This window comes from Procambarus clarkii, chromosome 25 (genome assembly GCF_040958095.1).
Source record: "Procambarus clarkii isolate CNS0578487 chromosome 25, FALCON_Pclarkii_2.0, whole genome shotgun sequence".
In the NCBI taxonomy this organism is placed as follows: domain Eukaryota; kingdom Metazoa; phylum Arthropoda; class Malacostraca; order Decapoda; family Cambaridae; genus Procambarus; species Procambarus clarkii.
The window spans coordinates 9,148,400-9,169,581 of NC_091174.1; the positions used below are offsets into that span (position 1 = coordinate 9,148,400).

Sequence of the window (21,182 nt, forward strand, 5' to 3'; positions counted from 1 at the left end):
GGGGTTTGAGCAAAATATGACCCATCGCCGTTTTCAGTAATTGGCATATTTTCGGTATAAAAATACGCAATTTGAAACTGAAAATAGGTGCAGAGAGTCACCATTTGGCTCAAAAATCACGCATAGGAGTCAAATTTCCGACATTTCAGATTTTTGAAAACTGCAGGGGGTTTTTGGGAAAAATATGACCCATCGCCGGTTTTCAGTAATTGGCATATTTTCGGTATAAAAATTCGTAATTTTAAGCTGAAAATAGGTGCAGAGATTCAGAATTCGGCTAAAAAATCACGCTCAGGAGTCAAATTTCCGACTTTTCAGATATTTTGAAAACTGCAGGGGGGTTTGGGCAAAATATGACTCATTGCCGTTTTCAGAAATTGGTATATTTTCGGTATAAAAAGTCGCAATTTGAAAATGAAAATAGGTATAGAGTCAGAATTCGGCTCAAAAATTACGCTCAAGAGTCAAATTTCCGACATTTCAGATGTTTTGAAAACTACAGGGGGGTTTGGCCAAAATTAGACCCATCGACGTTTTCAGTAATTGGCATATTTTCGGTATAAAAATCGTAATTTGAAACTGAAAATAGGTGAAGAGAGTCAAAATTCGGCTCAAAAATCACGCTCTGGCGTCAAATTTCCGACGTTTCAGATATTTTGAAAACTGCAGGGGGGTTTGGGCAAAATATGACCCATCGCTGTATTCAGTAATTGGCATATTTTCTGTATACAAATCGTAATTTGAAACTGAAAATAGGTACAGAGAGTCAGAATTCGGCTCAAAAATCACGTTCAGGAGTCAAATTTCCGACATTTCAGATATTTTGAAAACTGCAGGGGGGTTTGGGCAAAATATGACCCATCGCTGTTTTCAGTAATTGGCATTTTTTCGGTATAAAAATTCGTAATATGAAACTGAAAATAAGTGCAGAGAGTCAGAATTCGGCTCAAAAATTACGCTCAGGAGTCAAATTTCCGACATTTCAGATATTTTGAAAACTGCAGGGGGGTTTGGGCAAAATATGACCTATCGCCGTTTTCAGTAATTGGCATATTTTCGGTATAAAAAATCGGAATTTGAAACTGAAAATAGGTGAAGAGAGTCAGAATTCGGCTCAAAAATCACGCTCAGGAGTCAAATTTCCGATATTTCATATATTTTGAAAACTGCAGGGGGGTTTGGGCAAAATATGACCCATCGCCATTTTCAGTAATCGGCATATTTTCGGTATAAAAAGTTGTAATTTGAAACTGAAAATAGGTGCAGAGAGTAAGAATTCGGCTCAAAAATCACGCTCAGGAGTCAAATTTCCGACATTTCAGATATTTTGAAAACTGCAGGGGGGTTTGAGCAAAATATGACCCATCGCCGTTTTCAGTAATTGGCATATTTTCGGTATAAAAATACGCAATTTGAAACTGAAAATAGGTGCAGAGAGTCACCATTTGGCTCAAAAATCACGCATAGGAGTCAAATTTCCGACATTTCAGATTTTTGAAAACTGCAGGGGGTTTTTGGGAAAAATATGACCCATCGCCGGTTTTCAGTAATTGGCATATTTTCGGTATAAAAATTCGTAATTTTAAGCTGAAAATAGGTGCAGAGATTCAGAATTCGGCTAAAAAATCACGCTCAGGAGTCAAATTTCCGACTTTTCAGATATTTTGAAAACTGCAGGGGGGTTTGGGCAAAATATGACTCATTGCCGTTTTCAGAAATTGGTATATTTTCGGTATAAAAAGTCGCAATTTGAAAATGAAAATAGGTATAGAGTCAGAATTCGGCTCAAAAATTACGCTCAAGAGTCAAATTTCCGACATTTCAGATGTTTTGAAAACTACAGGGGGGTTTGGCCAAAATTAGACCCATCGACGTTTTCAGTAATTGGCATATTTTCGGTATAAAAATCGTAATTTGAAACTGAAAATAGGTGAAGAGAGTCAAAATTCGGCTCAAAAATCACGCTCTGGCGTCAAATTTCCGACGTTTCAGATATTTTGAAAACTGCAGGGGGGTTTGGGCAAAATATGACCCATCGCTGTATTCAGTAATTGGCATATTTTCTGTATACAAATCGTAATTTGAAACTGAAAATAGGTACAGAGAGTCAGAATTCGGCTCAAAAATCACGTTCAGGAGTCAAATTTCCGACATTTCAGATATTTTGAAAACTGCAGGGGGGTTTGGGCAAAATATGACCCATCGCTGTTTTCAGTAATTGGCATTTTTTCGGTATAAAAATTCGTAATATGAAACTGAAAATAAGTGCAGAGAGTCAGAATTCGGCTCAAAAATTACGCTCAGGAGTCAAATTTCCGACATTTCAGATATTTTGAAAACTGCAGGGGGGTTTGGGCAAAATATGACCTATCGCCGTTTTCAGTAATTGGCATATTTTCGGTATAAAAAATCGGAATTTGAAACTGAAAATAGGTGAAGAGAGTCAGAATTCGGCTCAAAAATCACGCTCAGGAGTCAAATTTCCGATATTTCATATATTTTGAAAACTGCAGGGGGGTTTGGGCAAAATATGACCCATCGCGATTTTCAGTAATTGGCATATTTTCGGTATAAAAATCGTAATTTGAAACTGAAAATAGGTGAAGAGAGTCAGAATTCGGCTCGAAAATCATGCTCAGGAGTCAAATTTCCGATATTTCAGATATTTTGAAAACTGCAGGGGGGTTTGTGCAAAATATGGCCCATCGCCGTTTTCAGTAATTGGCGTATTTTCGATATAAAAATCGTAATTTGAAACTGAAAATTGGTGAAGAGAGTCAGAATTCGGCTCAAAAATCACGCTCAGGAGTCAAATTTCCGACATTTCAGATATTTTGAAAACTGCAGGGGGTTTGGGCAAAACATGACCCATCGCGATTTTCAGTAATTGGCATATTTTCGGTATAAAAATTCGTAATTTGAAACTGGAAATAGGTCCAGAGAGTCAGAATTCGGCTCAAAAATCACGCTCAGATGTCAAATTTCCAATATTTCAGATATTTTGAAAACTGCAGGGGGGTTTGGGCAAAATAAGACCCATCGAAGTTTTCAGTAATTTGTATATTTTCGGTATAAAAATCGTAATTTGAAACTGAAAATAGGTGAAGAGAGTCAAAATTCGGCTCAAAAATTACGCTCAGTCGTCAAATTTCCGACGTTTCAGATATTTTGAAAACTGCAGGGGGGTTTGGGCAAAATATGACCCATCGCTGTATTCAGTAATTGGCATATTTTCTGTATACAAACCGTAATTTGAAACTGAAAATAGGTACAGAGAGTCAGAATTCGGCTCAAAAATCACGTTCAGGCGTCAAATTTTCGACATTTCAGATATTTTGAAAACTGCAGGGGGGTTTGGGCAAAATATGACCCATCGCTGTTTTCAGTAATTGGCATATTTTCGGTATAAAAATTGGTAATTTGAAACTGAAAATCAGTGCAGAGAGTCAGAATTCGGCTCAAAAATCACGCTCAGGAGTCAAATTTCCGACATTTCAGATATTTTGAAAACTGCAGGGGGGTTTGGGCAAAATATGACCTATCGCCGTTTTCAGTAATTGGCATATTTTTGGTATAAAAAATCGTAATTGGAAACTGAAAATAAGTGCAGAGAGTCAGAATTCGGCTCAAAAATCACGTTCAGGAGTCAAATTTCCGACATTTCAGATATTTTGAAAACTGCAGGGGGGTTTGGGCAAAATATGACCCATCGCGATTTTCAGTAATTGGCATATTTTCGGTATAATAATCGTAATTTGAAACTTAAAATAGGTGAAGAGAGTCAGAATTCGGCTCAAAAATCACGTTCAGTAGTCAAATTTCCGACATTTCAGATATTTTGAAAACTGCAGGGGGGTTTGGGCAAAATATGACCCATCGCCGTTTTCAGTAATTGGCGCATTTTCGGTATAAAAATCGTAATTTGAAACTGAAAATTGGTGAAGAGAGTCAGAATTCGGCTCAAAAATCACGTTCAGGAGTCAAATTTCCGACATTTCAGATATTTTGAAAACTGCAGGGGGGTTTGGGCAAAATATGACCCATCGCGATTTTCAGTAATTGGCACATTTTCGGTATAAAAATTCGTAATTTGAAACTGAAAATAGGCGCAGAGAGTCAGAATTCGGCTCAAAAATCATGCTCAGAAGTCAAATTTGCGATATTTCAGATATTTTGAAAATTGCGAGGGGGTTTGGGCAAAATATGGCCCATCGCTGTTTTCAGTAATTGGCGTATTTTTGGTATAAAAATCGTAATTTGAAAGTGAAAATTGGTGAAGAGAGTCAGAATTCGGCTCAAAAATCATGCTCAGGAGTCAAATTTCCGATATTTCAGATATTTTGAAAACTGCAGGGGGGTTTGGGCAAAATATGACCCATCGCCGTTTTCAGTAATATCCATATTTACGTTATAACAAGTCGTAATTTGCAACTCTAATGCTGTTGATTAATAATGATACTATTGATTAATAATGAAGAATACTAACTTCATCATCATAACCATCTTCACTACTCACTATCTTTATCACTGTAACCCAAATGAATTCAGTTCAGCATTTTCAAGTAACTTGTGCAAATGTGCAGCAAACTGCAGACATTTTCACATCTCCATTTCATTTCTTACTTGATGAAAATGGCACCTGGAGGGTTGGGTTGAAAGCTGACATTTCTTCAAGTATTTAACAGGCCTACCCCCTACTTGCCTTTGTCCATCGCATGCCCCAGTCTATTTTCTATGAAAATTTTCATGGGGAATGGTAATACTTCAAGGGTGATTAACAAGCATTAACGATTGATAAAGATTAAGCCACCCAAGAGGTGGTACCCGCATGAATAGCCCTTAAAAGTATTAACGCTTTGATCTGCTTTATATATCACTGTATCATGACTATTTGTCATGGTTTAATACATAGATAAATTAGTGTAGAAGAGAATCTATAGTGAACAAAGGAGATAATTGAGTTAGCCAACATTTCAAAAGAAAACGGTTACGCTCTGACAGTAATACCAAATGCACAAAATACTCACGCCCATTTAACACCAAATTAAACCATAAAAGCATCAATTTACACGAAAAAATAAACTAAATAAGTATATTAATAAATATGGTAATGCTATAAATAGGCCGTAAATAGCAAATATTACGGGATAGAGTTGGCAAACCTAGCCAGATGTATGGTACAACAGCCGACGAGTTTGGCAGTGGTGTTGAGATGGCCGAGACGTAAACAAACAGGTCGGGTGAAGCCTTCATCTCTTACAACCAGTTTTCAGGGCGGCTCTCGGCACTCTCTCCTCCACTCCTCTACGGTAACGCCACGGGGCTGCGGTGCTCGGCCCCTGGGGGCTCTTGGTGGGCTGCAGGTCATCACGCTTTTCTGGTTTTGTAGAGGTGAAAGGAAACCTGCTGGGGGGGACGGGGAGGAGGAGGGAAGAAGTTGATGAAGGCGCGTTCCGCTGAAACCATTCTTGGTCTCACATTTTTGGTTGTAATTTTTTTTGTGTGGACGTAGGTGATTGTGGCGACTGTGATAGTTGGGGTTTTGTGTGTGTGAGGCATTATTATTATTGCTGGCATTAGTAGGTGTGTTGAGAGTTGACTGTTTATAAGGTAAGCCTAATGTCCTGAGTGAGGGAAGGTCCTATTATGGCCGGTTAATTTGACCAGGACATTAGTAGTATTTATTGGTTACTTATAAGTTACTGGTCTGTACTTCTTAATCTTCCTGGTTTGGTGTCTTTTATTGTATTACTGGGACATTTCAGTTACTATTTATTTGTTTACAAGAAGGTACATTGGGTTTGTGAAGGTACATAACATTGTTTTTTTTTTACATTTTTGCAAAGCCGCTAACACGCATGGTGTTTCAGGCAGACATAAGAATTGTATGGTTTGTTTGGTGATTAGTAACTAGATACTAGGCCATTTGCCAGTCAAGGTATCCTCAAATTATTTTAGAGTAGGATATTCTGGAATATATTTCTACTTTGCCAAACATGGAAAAAGTATTAACATTGGCCACTATGCAGTCACCCTTACCTGGGACACTTTTGCATTACAACATCATAAATTGCATTTCCAGCAGTCGAAGCAGCTGCTGGAGACGAGCCGTGAGCTTCTTGTCACCTGGCTGACAAAATACTAGCTGCTTATTTTGCAGGGACAAGTTGTATTTTTTGCCATAACAAGTGCCACGAGATTATGGCAATAAGTCTTTGTTCTGATGCTTATTATATGTAACTTATTTTCTGCATTGTAGAATAATGGAAACTTATCTAATCTAAGATTTGGGTATTGAGCACTTATATAGTTGGATACAGCCCTATAGAAAGCTGCACTATTTACCTGAGACTGATGGATGCCTACTACCTAGAGAGGGTTCTGGGAGATCATCTTCTTTCCTAGCCCATCTTGAGTCCAGGCTTGGCTTGTGAGAGCATGGTCTAACAGACTATTGCTTGGAGCAGCCCATATATCCACTACAACAAAGTTGGTTTGCCCCCTTCTTGCAGGAAACTATTTTTTTCTGGAAAAACATCCACTTTTGTTCCAGCATTATTTCTTATACTTGCTGGGGAGGATATCAAACATCTGTGAGCCTCCAATGTTCTCTGTATATTTGGCACCTCTACTCTTCACAGGCTCTGTTCTGCATTTCCTGCCATATCATTTGCTCCAGATTGTTATTTTACTGTAAAAATTTAGGATTTGGCCTTCCAGTGTTTTCCATGGACTGTATATGTTAAGTCCATGTTTTATGTTTTCCTCTCTCGTTTCCATTCCAGTGAGTACATTTTGAGAGCTTAGGTGGTTCCAATAATTTAGTTGCTCTATTTTGTCTACATGTGTGTGTCGTAAATGTTATCAGTACAAATACTTTTTTTTTTTACCAATCTCTCCTGTTCTGAAGGAGGAAGTGAACATTTAAGAGTACTCAAGGCTTATTCATTCATCATATTGATATTTCCGCTTTGCCAACACTTATGAGAAAATATTCTCTTTTGTAGGCTCGGTGAATGTTATTTTGTAAAAAGTCACACCACTTAAGGCAGAGGGATGTGACTTCATTAGTTTGAGACGGTGCCAAGACAAAGAAGGGCTTAGTATGTGACCTTGGCCATGCCATGACATCCATGGGTATGTTTAAGCACTGGCACTACTCGGAACATAAACATTAGCAACAACCATAACACCTCACAATGTGTGACTCGTGAGTCCCTTTGAGAGTGTCATATTAGACAAGCTAATATTTAATTAAAGGTTATAAAATATCTCAATACTGCTTTTAAAATTTGGGTTACATTATTCTGTATCCAGATATTGAAGTGTCTCTTAGTCCTGTATCTAACTTATCCTCGGATGATTCTTCACTTACTGTATGCCTGAGAAAGCACTACACATTCCCTTCTTTGATGCTTAGAATATAACTATAACTTCAGAATTACATTATGCATCCAATAATCGGTAACATGATTTATATGATGCATACATTATTTTCCTGTGTTGGCTCCTCAATATGTTGTCTAAGAAAGCAATCAACTAATTCTGAAAAAATGTGGTTTCAGTATTCCCCGTTTTGTTAATCAGATATGTTCTACTAAAATTAAAATAAAATATATTCAACTAAAAAGTCATCCATAACTCAAACACTATTTGATCTAAATGATCTAGATATTTCATCCCAGGCATGCTTTGCTTCCATTTTGTCATAGTTAAGTGGCCTGTATATAACTACTTTTATTAAATTATTATTTTAATTCATTTTTAACTAAATACATAGTTTGCACACGTTGCCAAGTTTTTATCTCTGGCACTACATTTTAAATTTTCCATGACACATATGGCTACTCTCCCTCTTCGCTTAATCTGTCTATCCATATAAAATCTGTCTATCCATATATCTGTCTATTTTTAATCATAATCATTTTAATCCCTTTCTCCTGATTATAATCAGGAGAATATAATCCTGATATTCAGGAAGTAGTTCCCTGTGTTCTACATTTATCCACATTTTGTTTACTGCAATAATGTCTAGTGCATACAAAGAGGCATTTAAATCATTTTTGCAATCTTTGCAGTACAGTGCTGCTGCAGAAATTCTGAATATTATATTTTGAACACTTTACAGATTTTTAAGGATTTTGGATTTTGCAAAATTGAGTTGTTGTTTCTCGCAAATTTTGGTGTTCTTTTGACTCGCCAAGTTAGGCACTGATCCAACCAAGCCTTGGCAAGTTGCATCAGGCCTCTGAGACTTGTCCAAGTCTACAGGGAGCCAGAACCAGAGTCTGGCTCTCTCTTCAGGGTGAAGGAAACTTTGGAATCAGAGATTAACCCAAAATCAAGTAAAAATACCAGAAAGCATAAGCACATCTAAACAAGCCATTGTTTTGCAGCAAATTAAGTACTGTACTGTACTGTTCCCTCAAGTAACAAGACATGTGATTATTTTTGTGATGTAAACACCTTTACCATATACTTTTACTTTTAAAATTTCAAGCAAAAGGTTTTAGTTCAGTGAATGAAGATACAACAGTTTCTTCAATTGAGTGATAATCATGACACCACGTTACCAAAACAAAGTCAGTAATTCCTATTATATCTTATATAAACAGTAATAACTGACAAATTAAATTACATGCATACTTCTCTTGACATCCAAGCTTTGCTTCCTTCATAATCCTATGTAATATGTTATGAAATATGATTTGGAGACTCCTGCTGTTAGATTTAGCTTTAATGAAGGTTGACTTCCAATGAGGTAATACTACATAGTACATACTACTACTACTCGGGTATTTAAGACTATATCATTAAAGGAAATGTATATGTTTATCTCTCAGAATGTTTGGTAATATGTTTATTGTTTGTGATGTGTGTGTATGTATGTATTAACACGATGTACTGAACGGGGTGAGAATAGCTTGAGCTACCTCATCCCTTTGTGTGTATTTTACCTCAATAAACTTATTTCAATTTCAATATCATTAAGGAACATGCATTTTCTCAGATGACTTTGTATGATGTCTTGGGTGTGAGCCAAGATGCGAGTGAAACTGAAATTCGTCGGCAGTACCAGGAGTTAGCGCGGCAGTTTCACCCAGACAAGTCTGCCGTGGAAGGTGCCAAGGAAAAATTTTTGAAAGTGACAGAAGCCTGGCATGTTCTAGGAGACACTCAGAAGCGTAGAGAGTATGATGATCAGTTGAAGCGTGAAAAGGTTAGTGATGTATGACAAATTGAAAGTACTGTACAGTAGTTGTTACATGGTGTCAGTCACTAGGTTAAGCTTGAGAACTATCACTAGCTCTCTTTCACCCATATGTCTGAACATGTATTTCATAATGTAATATGTCTTGCGATATATTTAAAATTTAAATATTGCCATATTCATAATCAAATCGTATGGTGATATTTATGGTGTGATTTTTCCTTGCATTGCAGGTTTTATTAGACTATTATTTTAATTTTTTTATTTGTCATTTTAATTTAATTTGCTTTAATCGTATTGGGGGTTGCCAGAGAAAGGGTCTGTGGTTGTCCTTTGACAATCTCTGGGATTTAGTTCCTTACCCTGAGGGTTGGATGCTCTGTACAGTCATGTTGTCTAATATTCACCGTCATGTTATGAGTTGGTCACTACTTCTGCACACCCACAGCTGTGTGGATTTTTACCTGGGTTTAGCCCTTCCTCTCCTCTTTACCTCGTCACAAGTTTCTCTTGTCTCATCCTTCACATGCGGCTTGTGGGGGGGAGCCTTGCTGTGGTGCATGCTAAGAATCCGAAACAATGGGTTTGAACTACACTAGTCCTCCTCTGTATATTGCTCCTCTTTTGTTTCCTGGCTACAATGTTGAGGTTGCAGCCTCATCCTAAATAGCAGACAATTATTATTATAATTTTTTTTTTATCATCATGGATCCATGATTGAGAGTAGGAGGAGGATGCCTTGGTTTTTCAGTTCTTTCTTAGAGGGGTCTTTTCTGCATGCTTGCAATAGTGCCTTGTATGCTTCCCAGATACCTCGGTTGCATTCAGCATTGATTCACCATTTATGTGCTGGGCAGAGTGGTTTCAGACAGATCTCTGTGCTTTTTCTGTTGCAGACACTTGTCTTTCCCAGGTTGTGTCACTTCTGCAGGTCTTGGTTGTGTGTTTCTTGTGGCTTTTTGTGCCTGGGTATCTTGCATGTGGTCTTAGGTCCTCTAGTGGTTTTGTTCCTTCCAGCTTCTGGTGCCTTGAGGGTCTGCTCTTCTGTCAACTCGTCTACTCCTTATCGTTGTCCCTGATTTATTGGCTAGGGTTCAGGATGCGGCATCTCTCATCCCACTTACAGGCTCTACAGTTTAGTCTTCCCCAGATTGTCTCATGTGTATACCTCCAACATTTCTTTCTTTGGGGTTATGCATTCTGGCTTACCTCGGCAATTAATTCCTTTGTTCCCACAGTTGTCCACTTTATCTCCTGGACAGGGTTCTGGTTGTTTTTCCGTTGGTCCATGTACCAGTTTTTGGGGGTACCAGTTTTTTGGTGTACCAGTTTTCTGGTTGAACTGGGGCTGATCTGGATTACTGGGCCACCATTCGTTCACTCTTCCTTAGTAAGCTATGTTTGGGCTGCAGCTGGTGCAAGGGCAGTCTCAACTTTACCACTGAGTCCTCGTTTCATCTTTTGGGCAGCTTGGCCCTTGCCTTTGTAGTGTTCCCACAGGATCATTGCCAAGGGGCTTTTTCCCACTGCCATAGTCATAGGAAGTGTACCCAGCCTTTGTGTTTAGGCATTTTTAATGATAAATACTGTATATACAGTAGTTAGTGCAGTGTGCTAGAAAGGTGGTCTAAGACTCCAGACTTCAGTGAACCTTACACAGGAACTGGTATGTTGTATAACCAGTTCACTTGCTCTAGACGAAATTAGAAATTTAAAGAAATATATCAGTCCTATATTGTGTGTATAAAGGACAAAGTCTTTCTGTATTCAAAGAAAGAGTACAGACTGTACAGTATTTAGCAAGAGGTTGGCCGTCAGAGAGATGTGTCCCATTCTCAACGCCAGGTGATTTCAACTTGGATTAACAAACATAACCTGCTCGGATAATACTTACGCTGTACATTACTGCTCAATACCATATGTGGTTTCCCATTGTCAGAATCGGAAAGCCTGTACTTACTTATTGAGGTCCTTCCCCCTAGGCCAACTACTGACCATTTCCAGGATGCAATCCACAATAGTTGGCAAATTCCTGTGTACATATTTACTACAAAATGAAAAAGGTGTTATCAGGTGAAAGGAAATGTGCATAACCATCTCAGTCCTCCTATGGCAATTGAACTTGGGACCCTCAGTTGCAAGCTGACATCGTAGCCCACAGTTCTAACAAAGTGGGAACGCTTTTTGCTGCTTTTATGAGCTAGAAAAAAAAAAAGAGGTGTTATGCCCAAGGTTTTGCCTAGATTGGTTAGGTTGGGCATTTGCCTCACTAGCACCAATGACACACAGGTTTGCTGGTAGTTGGCCCTGGTGTGCACTGTAACTTCTGGACCTGGAGCTGGGCCCAGGTCTGAGCATCAGGTTGCAGATGTGGCTCTTTCAGTTTTGTTGGCCCAATTGTTTACGATAAATTTGTGTGTAGTAATTTTTGCCCGCCTTGAAAATTACCTGGAGAAACAGGATTCAAGATTTTGTTTATTTCAACAAAAATCCAGAGCAATCCAGCAAACACATTTTCATAAACAAAAAATTTGTAATAACAAATAAATGAGGAATGTTGAATGTTGGTCTCATCTTTACCACCGAGTCCTTGTTTCCTCCTTTGGGCAGCCCGGCCTTTGCCTGTGTAGTGTTCCCGCAGGATTGTGAAATGTTTATAAACGTGTATACTGCAGTGCCATGCATTACCCGTAATACATATGCCAATTTCACTGCATATTTCACTCTTGACCCATTTATTTCTGATGTTATACAAAAAGTCTTAGTTATGATGTAATCAATAATTTTAAAATGCAAAGAATACAGTCTAGTTTAAACCCGATTTATTGTGGCCAAACTGGAAGTATTAATGTGTATTTGTTTACATCATTTATACCTCAGTTGGTGTTTAAATGTGATAAAAGTTAAGGGCAAGTAAAAAAAATCCTTCTGAACAAGAAAAACCGAGACAAAAAAAGAATTTCCTAGAAAATCACAATTTCCTAGTGCATACTGTGAAATTGCAAATCCTAGAACATACTGGGAAATCACCGTTTCCCAGTACAGACTGGGAAATCACCGTTTCCCAGTACAGACTGGGAAATCACCGTTTCCCAGTACAGACTGGGAAATCACCGTTTCCCAGTACAGACTGGGAAATCACCGTTGCGTGACATTATGCAAGAATCATTGGAGCACTCCAGGGATTTGAATGAGCATTCTGAAATTACCCAAGTGTAGTTACAGAGCTATGCTCATGGTGTCCCATCTTTCCAGTACTCTTTTGTCATATGACGCTTTGAAAGTACTGACGGTTTTGGCCTCCACCACCGTCTCGCCTAACTTGTTCCAACCATCTACCACTCTGTTTGTGAAAGTGAATTTTCTTGTAATGTATTTCTTCGGCAGTTTTGTTTAGTTTAAATCTATGACCTCTTGTTCTTGATGTTCCGGGTCTCTGGAATTCTTCCCTATCAATTTTATTGATTCCTGTTACTATTTTGTATGTAGTTATCATACCACCTCTTTTTCTTCTTCTATTTTTTTGCATATTTAATGCCTTGTCCTTCGGTTCTGGGGACCCACTTAGTGGCATGTCTGGACCTTTTCCATTTTGTTGATGTGCTTCTTAAGATATGGGCACCATACAACCGCTGCATAATCCAGCTTTGGTCTAACAAAAGTCGTGAACAATCTCTTTAGTATTTTGCCATCTGTGTATTTAAAAGCAGTTCTGAAGTTAGAAAGTGTAGCATAGGCTCCTCGCACAATGTTCCTTATGTGGTCCTCAGGTGATAGTTTCCTATCTAGAACCACCCCTAGATCTCTTTCTTTATCAGAATTCTTTAAAGATTTCTCACATAACTTATAGGTTGTGTGTGATCTATGTTCTCCTATTCCACTTTCCATAACATGGCATTTACTCACATTAAATTCCATTTGCCAAGTGGTGCTCCATATACCTATTTTGTCCAGGTCTTCTTGAAGGGCATGATGATCATCTAAGTTTATCATCTTCCTAATTATCTTAGCATCATCAGCAAACATGTTCATATAATTCTGTATTCCATCTGGTAGATCGTTTATGTAGACAATGAACATTACCAGTGCAAGAACTGAACCCTGTGGTACTCCACTTGTGACATTTCTCCAGTCCAATACATTGCCTCTGACTACTGCCCTCATTTTTCAGTCACCCCCTCCAATATGTTCCAGTTTCCAGAACCTCTTATGTGAAACTGTCAAAAGCCTATTTTTTTTTTTGTCTAGATAGATGCAGTCAACCCACCCATATGTTTCCTGTAAAATCTCTGTGGCGCGATCATAGAAACTGAGTAAATTCATTGCACAGGATCTTCCAGATCGAAAACCATACCGACTTTATGATGATATATTTTTTTCTCCAGGTGTTCTACCTATTTAGTTTTAATTATTTTTTCCAATATTTTGACTATCACACTTGCCAATGATACAGGTCTATAATTGAGTGGGTCTTCCCTGCTGCCACTTTTGTAGATTGGAACTACGTTAGCCTTTTTTTCCACACATCTGCTATGACTCCTGTACACAGGGATGCCTGAAAAGTCAGTTGAGGTGGAATGCTGTGCTCGGGCGCACATTCTCTCGGAACCCATGGTGAAACTCCATCTGGGCCAACTGCTTTGTTTTTACTTAGCTCCTTGAGCATTTTTTCACTTCATCTCTAGACACCTCTATGTTGTTCTCTGGAATTCTTATTATGTATGGTTCCCTGAAGGTATCATTTTGTACAAACTGTGTCTTCCCAACTGTGTGCCTTAACTCACTGTACCATGAGTTGCTGTAAGAAATTTAACCTTGGATTCTACTAAATCCACTAGGGACCTTAATGCAACAAACTGATCCCAAATAAAGTCTTTATAAATTACACTCGTACACTCTGGTTAATCTGTCAATAAGATGACAGGGTCTGATCATGTGAATTATAACTCGTCTCTTCTAATGATGTTTAATTAAACAGATTTGAATATTTTAATATATATAAATGATATTTTTTGAAATGTCAGTAATATGCAGTACTGTATCTACATAAAAGTGAGTTTTGTGTTTGATTTTTACACCAGGTACTTTTATTTATATATATTATATATATATATATATATATATATATATATATATATATATATATATATATATATATAATATATATATATATATATAATATATATATATATATATATATATATATATATATATATATATATATATATATATATATATATATATATATATATATATATATATATATATATATATATATATACATATATATATATATACATACATACATATAAGTACATACATACATATAAGTACATACATACACACACACACACACACAGTATTTGTCGCTTTCTAGCTAATTTTTAGCTTTGGTTGAGTTTTGTCATGTACAATGCATGTTACAAATTACAGCTTTAATGTATAAATTGATTAGTCAGCAATATTATGTAAGATAATGTTCCAATTCAAATCTATTTAGATTTGGTGCAGCATAAATCATGCTTTTGCTTTCAAAATCGTGATTTTCATAGAAATAACTATTGTTAAATTTTGCTATTGTGAGAGTTGTTCATTTTAAGACCAGAATTGTCAAAATAAGTCTTCCCTGGTGAGATGATACCCTTCAGTCAGTTATTATTGCACACTTTCATCTTAGGCGCTAGGAACTCCACAAGCCCTCCTTACCCTAAACCTTATAGCTGTTTATTTCAGCGATATTTCTGTTGCATTACTGTTTATGAAGCTTGTGAATATGGCAAATATGTTATAATAAGTTCTTGTATGTTTTCTAGCTTTATCAAGAGTTTCCTGTAAGTGAGGAGTTATTTCTTGAAGATCTGGAGCGAGATAGAGAAGAAGGCGTTTACCTTCACACTTGTCGATGTGGAGGACACTATACTCTGGCTGCCCAGGATGCAAGAAATTCAACAGAGAAGGAAGTTGTAGTTGCCTGTGACAATTGTTCTCTAAGTATTCTTGTTTTACTTAATTGTGATGAGAACACTTGATAGATAAATTTTTAATACAGATGCCTGTTGTGAAACAATTTTGACCACATGTCTGATATAACTAAAAATCAAAGATGCATTATTAGGGGAATTAAAATGTGTGAATGACTTATTGGATACTTCAAAAGCTATTTTCGAATTTTATATATTTTCTTTTGGAAATGACGTTTAACACACAGATGGCATAAATTTTATTATGGTTAAAATAAGCTATTCGTTATACACTTGCGTAATATTTTCTCTTCAGAATATCATAGCAGTTAGGTATTGAATCGGTCTGAAGGTATGTGACAGCTATTTATAAACCACTACTGTATTGTATTGTACTCGAAGGAAATGAATTCATTCATAGTTTAAATGTAAATTAGCATTCAATTTCCTCTGCATTTTTTTATCAGTTTTCTACAGTTGATGGGTTATTGGAATGTATAAAGATTTGTCATTGTTATTATCATGTAATTTTTAACTCATCATCCCAACAACATAATCATGATTTTTGTTCACGTGAAAGATTGTATGAAGGGAGGATAACATAGAAGTAGTTAGCATAACACACTCCTGCTCAGTGTTTGTGGTGGTCTCATCTTGCTGTGATATTTTGTTTCTGCAACACGTAAATACACCTACCTTCTGTTCTGTCTCTAGCATATATGTTCATTCTAAAACTATTTTAAAAAGGGGAAGTTGGAAGGTGAAAGAAGTGATCAAATTCAACTTTGAAACCAATATTATTGCAGTGTGTGAATGGTGAAACTCTGAACACAGTTTGTACTGCATATGGCCACCATGGAACAAGGAACTTCATCCAATTCTTTAAAGGGTTGTAAAGTAAAGAAGAGTATTGATGTGAGAAGACCAAGCTCTGTTTTGAGGCTGATGCCATGGGAAAGAAGACATCAACATTCAATGAAAGATTTTTTTGGGAGCCCTCGTAGGAAGAAAAGCTCTGTTCGAGACAGCCCTTTCAGATGTTCGGCTCCTTCAGGTCAGAATCTCCATAGTGACTTGAAAGAAATAAATATTAACCCAAAATCTTGGGATGTTAAGGAAAAGGGTAAATGCTGTTTACAGAGAGAAATCAATAAAATACAAGATCTTCAGCAAAATGGCAATGATAGTGTGAGTAAAGTGATCAGCCCAAGACAGACTGAAGCAAGTGTAACGTTTACATCGGGCATTTGTGATGGCAGTCTAATAGTTCATCATGTCGGCAACAGTGATGGGTGGCATATACCTGGTCAAGAATCACTTTCTTTGGCTAGAGATATATCAACTAGCTCAGTTTTGACCGGTAAACTTGTACACCATCAAGGTGAAGCTTTGAGAAATGTGGATAACAGAGACAATGTTAGCAACATAGATCACAGTGCATCCTGTGTACATGCTTTGTCAAACACACAGATCTCGCTGAACTATAACTGCTGTTGCCAAAGTATAATAAATAGCACGGTTGACGACAAAAGTCCAGTCTCTTCAACTGATAAGTACTTTGACAGTCCTTTAAGCAAGACTTACGTGTGTGCAGCTAAGTACAATCTACACCAGCTATTTACTTGTGAATTTCCACAAGTTAAGAAACCTCTAAAGGAAAGGCTTTTATGATTTGAGGCCTACTGATGTAAACTTATTTTCCCACAATTGTTGTAACATGAAACTTCACATTTTTGTTACTTTGTCTGACTATATTCCTGGCAACCATCCCAGCTTATATTTGGGTCATTTAGATCAAGGGTCTCCAAACTTTTCAGTGTGAGGACAACATTTTTTACATATTTTACAAATATTCATGGCCCCCTAAAAAATCTGTTTAATAAATGGATAATTTTTCTTTGTCAATTGGCATATGATATTTCTGTTTTGTTCTAAATCATATGACGATTACAAAGAAAAGACGTTGTGCCTACACTGGAATATGTACGAGTAAAAATGTCAAACCTTAGCAAATGCTCTTGATGAAAGATTCATTTACTTGACTGCAGATGAGAACAGCAGGCTATTAATTAATTTAATTTTGTTTACTGAAATTTTTCAAATGCTTACCTGAAATGAGAAATTTCCTTTTCTCTCTCTTTTTCTACCTCAGACATGGCCTAATTTTTCCAATTTTGTGGCACACAGTAAGGAAAATAAACAAGCCTTAGGAAAGAAAATCAGTAAAACTTATATAACAAAAGAAAATGATAGGATTTGTGCACAAAGATGATGGTTACTCGAGAGAGGTGTTACAAGACTCTGGGCCCAGATTTGTCTCTAAAGCCTCCTACACACCAACACTATACACAGCAGGGACAAGGTTAACATTGAATGATTGTTGTGGTTTGAGTGTCTTGAGAGCACATGGCACACATGACTGAAAATGAGGGTTTGCCAGGCTAACAAAACACTGGCTGTGATATCATATGGGAAGGACCACAGTGGACAGGAACCGGGGATGTCAACTGCCCGACTTTGTTGTTTAGAAAGAACCAAGAGAAATAATTAATTGTACTAATACATATTAATTATTAATTTTGACCAGAAAAATTTTTGTGGCAGGTTGGATTTGGCCCACAGGTCACAGTTTGGAACCCCGTGGTCTACATGATTTATTTCGATATATGGACTGAGTAAGGTGGCATTTTCATGTGTAAAACAAAAGTGTGAAGTTTGAGCTGCATTTGGCATATTGCAGTGGAGTATGTTTTCACCATATGAGATCATACTTGTTACACAATGGGAATTGATCTGAGTAAAAGTTTGATGGTGGTAGTCTTAATGGTATAATTCATAGACAAAAATGTGATTGTCCCTTATAATACCAAACTATTACAGAAAAAAAGGATTATATATATATTATATATATATTATATATATATAATATATATATAATATATTTATATGTATATAATATATATAAAATATATATTATAAAATATCCATATAAATCCATATATGCATATAAAGTTACAAGGTGAATGTAACTATAACTCTAGGACCCAAGTGTTACTCCTAGTTAGTCATGCCTTAGCATTTGCATAACGTTGCTGTCTTAGTCTCATGAAACTCCAGTTTGTTCACAAGTTTGTTAGCCTTTTTCTGCAGTCTCTGGTAGGCTGCCTTTAGCTAATATTGACATTTTAATTTGATTATGTAGTGTATTACTGTTGCTGCACTACAAAGACAAGCATATATTGTATGCTGAATAAGTATTGCTTCATAGCATTGCATAATAAACACCCCCCCCCCCAGTGCATTGTGTAGAAACCTGAAATGTCATATTTTCTGTGCATACAGCTCCCATTTTATCATATTATATAATAAATGTTTCATTGCTTATTTTTGTGCTATGTTAGATGTATTGCAGTTGATATTGATCATAATTATGTACTTGAAAACATGATTAGTGTTAATCACTTAAGCATTTCCTTTTTGCCCTGATATGACTGCTTATGCAGTTTTGTATAATCACACTACAATCTTGACATTTTTGAAAACTTTCTTCTGAAGTTAAAAATTTAATTAGGCTTTTTTTCTGCTATTGTTAAACTCTGAAGGCTAAGTAACAAATAGAGCATCCAAATACCATTTTGTTATTTCTAAGGTGACCTAATTTATATAACTAAAAGTGATGTTATCCATCTTGCTTTGGTTGCCCCATATCTAGTTGTGCCCGACATGTTTCTTTTGGGAATTTATGCTCGCTTGTATCATTAAAGACAAGACTGTGCAACAGAATTTATTACTGCTCTTGCTGAGTGGAAGACAAGAAATTTATAAAGATACAGTTTTAAGTAAGAATGGAAACATTTGTACTATATTGGTTTCTTTAACTGGGTATTGAAGTAGAAAAGTGGAGAAGAATATTGACATGGCAGAATGGTGGTAGCTCAGGGATAAAGCCACAAAAGGTAGAAGGGGTTTTCTACTCATAGACATTAATGGGAAAGGGGTACCCACTTCTGAGAGTGCTGAGCAACTCGGGCTAATTGATCTGTTACATAGGAGTCTATATTGTATTTTTATGTACTCTTGTTGGTTTTTGTCCAGGTTGTTTGATTACTTTTTATAAGTTATGATATCTTGAAACCCTTTGCATATCAACTTTAAATTTAAAACACTAATGTATTACAGAAAAAGAAAAATTTGGCATTGTAGTGTCCTTGTGGCTGCTTTCCCCCCCCCCCCCCAGTGAACAGTTCCTTGCCCCCCCAGTGAACAGTTCCTTGACATGGTGAAGGGGCTCTTGTGTCCCTCCTGTGGATAGGAGGAGGTAGCTCCTGCTCCCTTCTGCCTCCTCCCCATTGGTGGGCAGTATCTTGACACTGATGGGGCTCCTATACACTCTCCGCAGGCAGTAGGGGGTGCTCCTGCTCTCCTCACCTGCCTGCTGTGAAGGTGCACAAGTGTGCACCTTCAGTGTGCACTTAAGGGCACATTCCCATGTGCCCTTATGTTCTTTCGTCCTAAAGTTGAGCCTACCCAGCAGCTGTGCCCCCCTGAGGGGGGGGGGGCAAGACTTCTTTGGTGGGAGGATAGGGGTAAAATGGGAGGTTCCATTAAAATGCCCACTTGAATCATATGTTAGCCCTGCCTCATTATTGGGACATTGTGGGCCTTAACCTTTTTAATGACACTGTGATGCCTCACTACAAACAAAATTAAAACGTATGGAAAAACAAATCTCTATGGAAAGGTTTTTAGTGAGACAAACAAGCAGTGAACCACAACCAGGTCCTAGTGGTATGCAGGCAAAACGTAGGGGAGAGAGTACTCCAGATGTCATCACTGCCTGATGTTATAATGGAAGGGGACTCCTCTTTCAAACAGTAACACCTCTCCTCCTCCTCCTCACCGTCTTCCATACGCCAACTAGTCCTCAATAAAGGTAAGATAAACATACTGTATTGTAGCTAGAAACAAAATCTGTACAGTATTTGGTATGAAATGTATTTTTAATTTAATATTTTTGGGGGTGTGGAACAGATTAATTCAATTTACATTATTTCTTATGTGAAAATTCGTTTCAACTTACGACCCATCTCTTGGAACGGATTAAATTTGTAACTCGAGGCCCCACTGTACCATTTTTTCTGCATTTTCCTATTTTCCCCTAACCCTGATTTCACTGACCCTGCCTAATTTACTGTTCTTTGCCTTAGTTTTTTTAGTTCTTGACAGTGTCTATTCTTCAGTAGAATATACCTGGTTTATATTCAAATTTCCCCAAGCTCCAACTTCTGATCGCTGTTTTCACTGCTTCATGTCTCCAAGAGTTGATGCATGGTGCTAATCCTGGTCACTTCCACAATTATTCTTTTCACTCTTACCCTCCAGCTTTTGCCGAGACCCATAACTCTAATGCTCTCTTGGTCCCAAGTGATATTCCCTTTGTCCCCCCCATTTTTTCAGTCAAATGGATGACTGGTCCCATTTAGGCCCCATTAAATTATGTGGTTCAGTTTTGGTTGCCGTACTATAGAATGGATATAAATTCACTAGAACACTTCCAGCGTAGGATGACAAAGTCAATCCCCCAAATTAGAAACCTGTCATATGAAGAAAGATTGACAAAGCTTAAATTACATTCTCTAGAAAGGCGAAGAATTAGGGATGATGTGATACAGGTGTACATGTGGATGAATGGACATAACAAGGTAATACTGGTTCAGTAACAGGATTGTTGATTTGTGGAACCAATTACCGCATAACATGGTGAAGGTGGGGTCCCATGATTGTTTCAAGCTTGGATTGGACACTTGGACAGTTTGTTATATGAGTGGGATTGGGTTATCTTGAGATGATTTCGAGGCTTTTTAGTGTCCCCGCGGCCCGGTCCTCGACCAGGCCTCCACCCCCAGGAAGCAGCCCGTGACAGCTGACTAACACCCAGGTACCTATTTTACTGCTAGGTAACAGGGGGCATAGGGTGAAAGAAACTTTTGCCGGTCCTCGACGTGGGTATA

At 37.4% G+C, this 21,182-nt stretch overlaps 1 protein-coding gene across 3 annotated transcripts; it reads left to right on the plus strand.

Moving 5' to 3' along the window:
* The first annotated feature begins 5,193 nt into the window (after positions 1–5,193).
* On the plus strand, positions 5,194–18,804 carry LOC123756474 (chaperone protein DnaJ). Of its 3 annotated transcripts, none has more exons than XM_045739652.2 (3): positions 5,194–5,309; positions 9,011–9,220; positions 15,025–18,804. In XM_045739652.2, the coding sequence occupies exons 2-3, from the start codon at positions 9,011–9,013 to the stop codon at positions 15,238–15,240; spliced, it is 426 nt and encodes a 141-aa protein (XP_045595608.1). In that variant the 5' UTR covers positions 5,194–5,309; the 3' UTR covers positions 15,241–18,804. The 3 variants fall into 3 exon arrangements, with proteins under 3 accessions (XP_045595608.1, XP_045595609.1, XP_045595610.1); XM_045739653.2 differs by having other exon boundaries at positions 5,210–5,363; XM_045739654.2 differs by having other exon boundaries at positions 5,212–5,235.
* Positions 18,805–21,182: the final 2,378 nt, after the last annotated feature.

Bases quoted from the DNA above. Each gene is read 5' to 3' on its own strand.
- LOC123756474 (XM_045739652.2), top strand. From the start codon at position 9,011: ATGACTTTGTATGATGTCTTGGGTGTGAGCCAAGATGCGAGTGAAACT. The intron at 9,221-15,024 runs GTTAGTGATGTA...TATGTTTTCTAG, and splicing joins ATCAGTTGAAGCGTGAAAAG to CTTTATCAAGAGTTTCCTGT.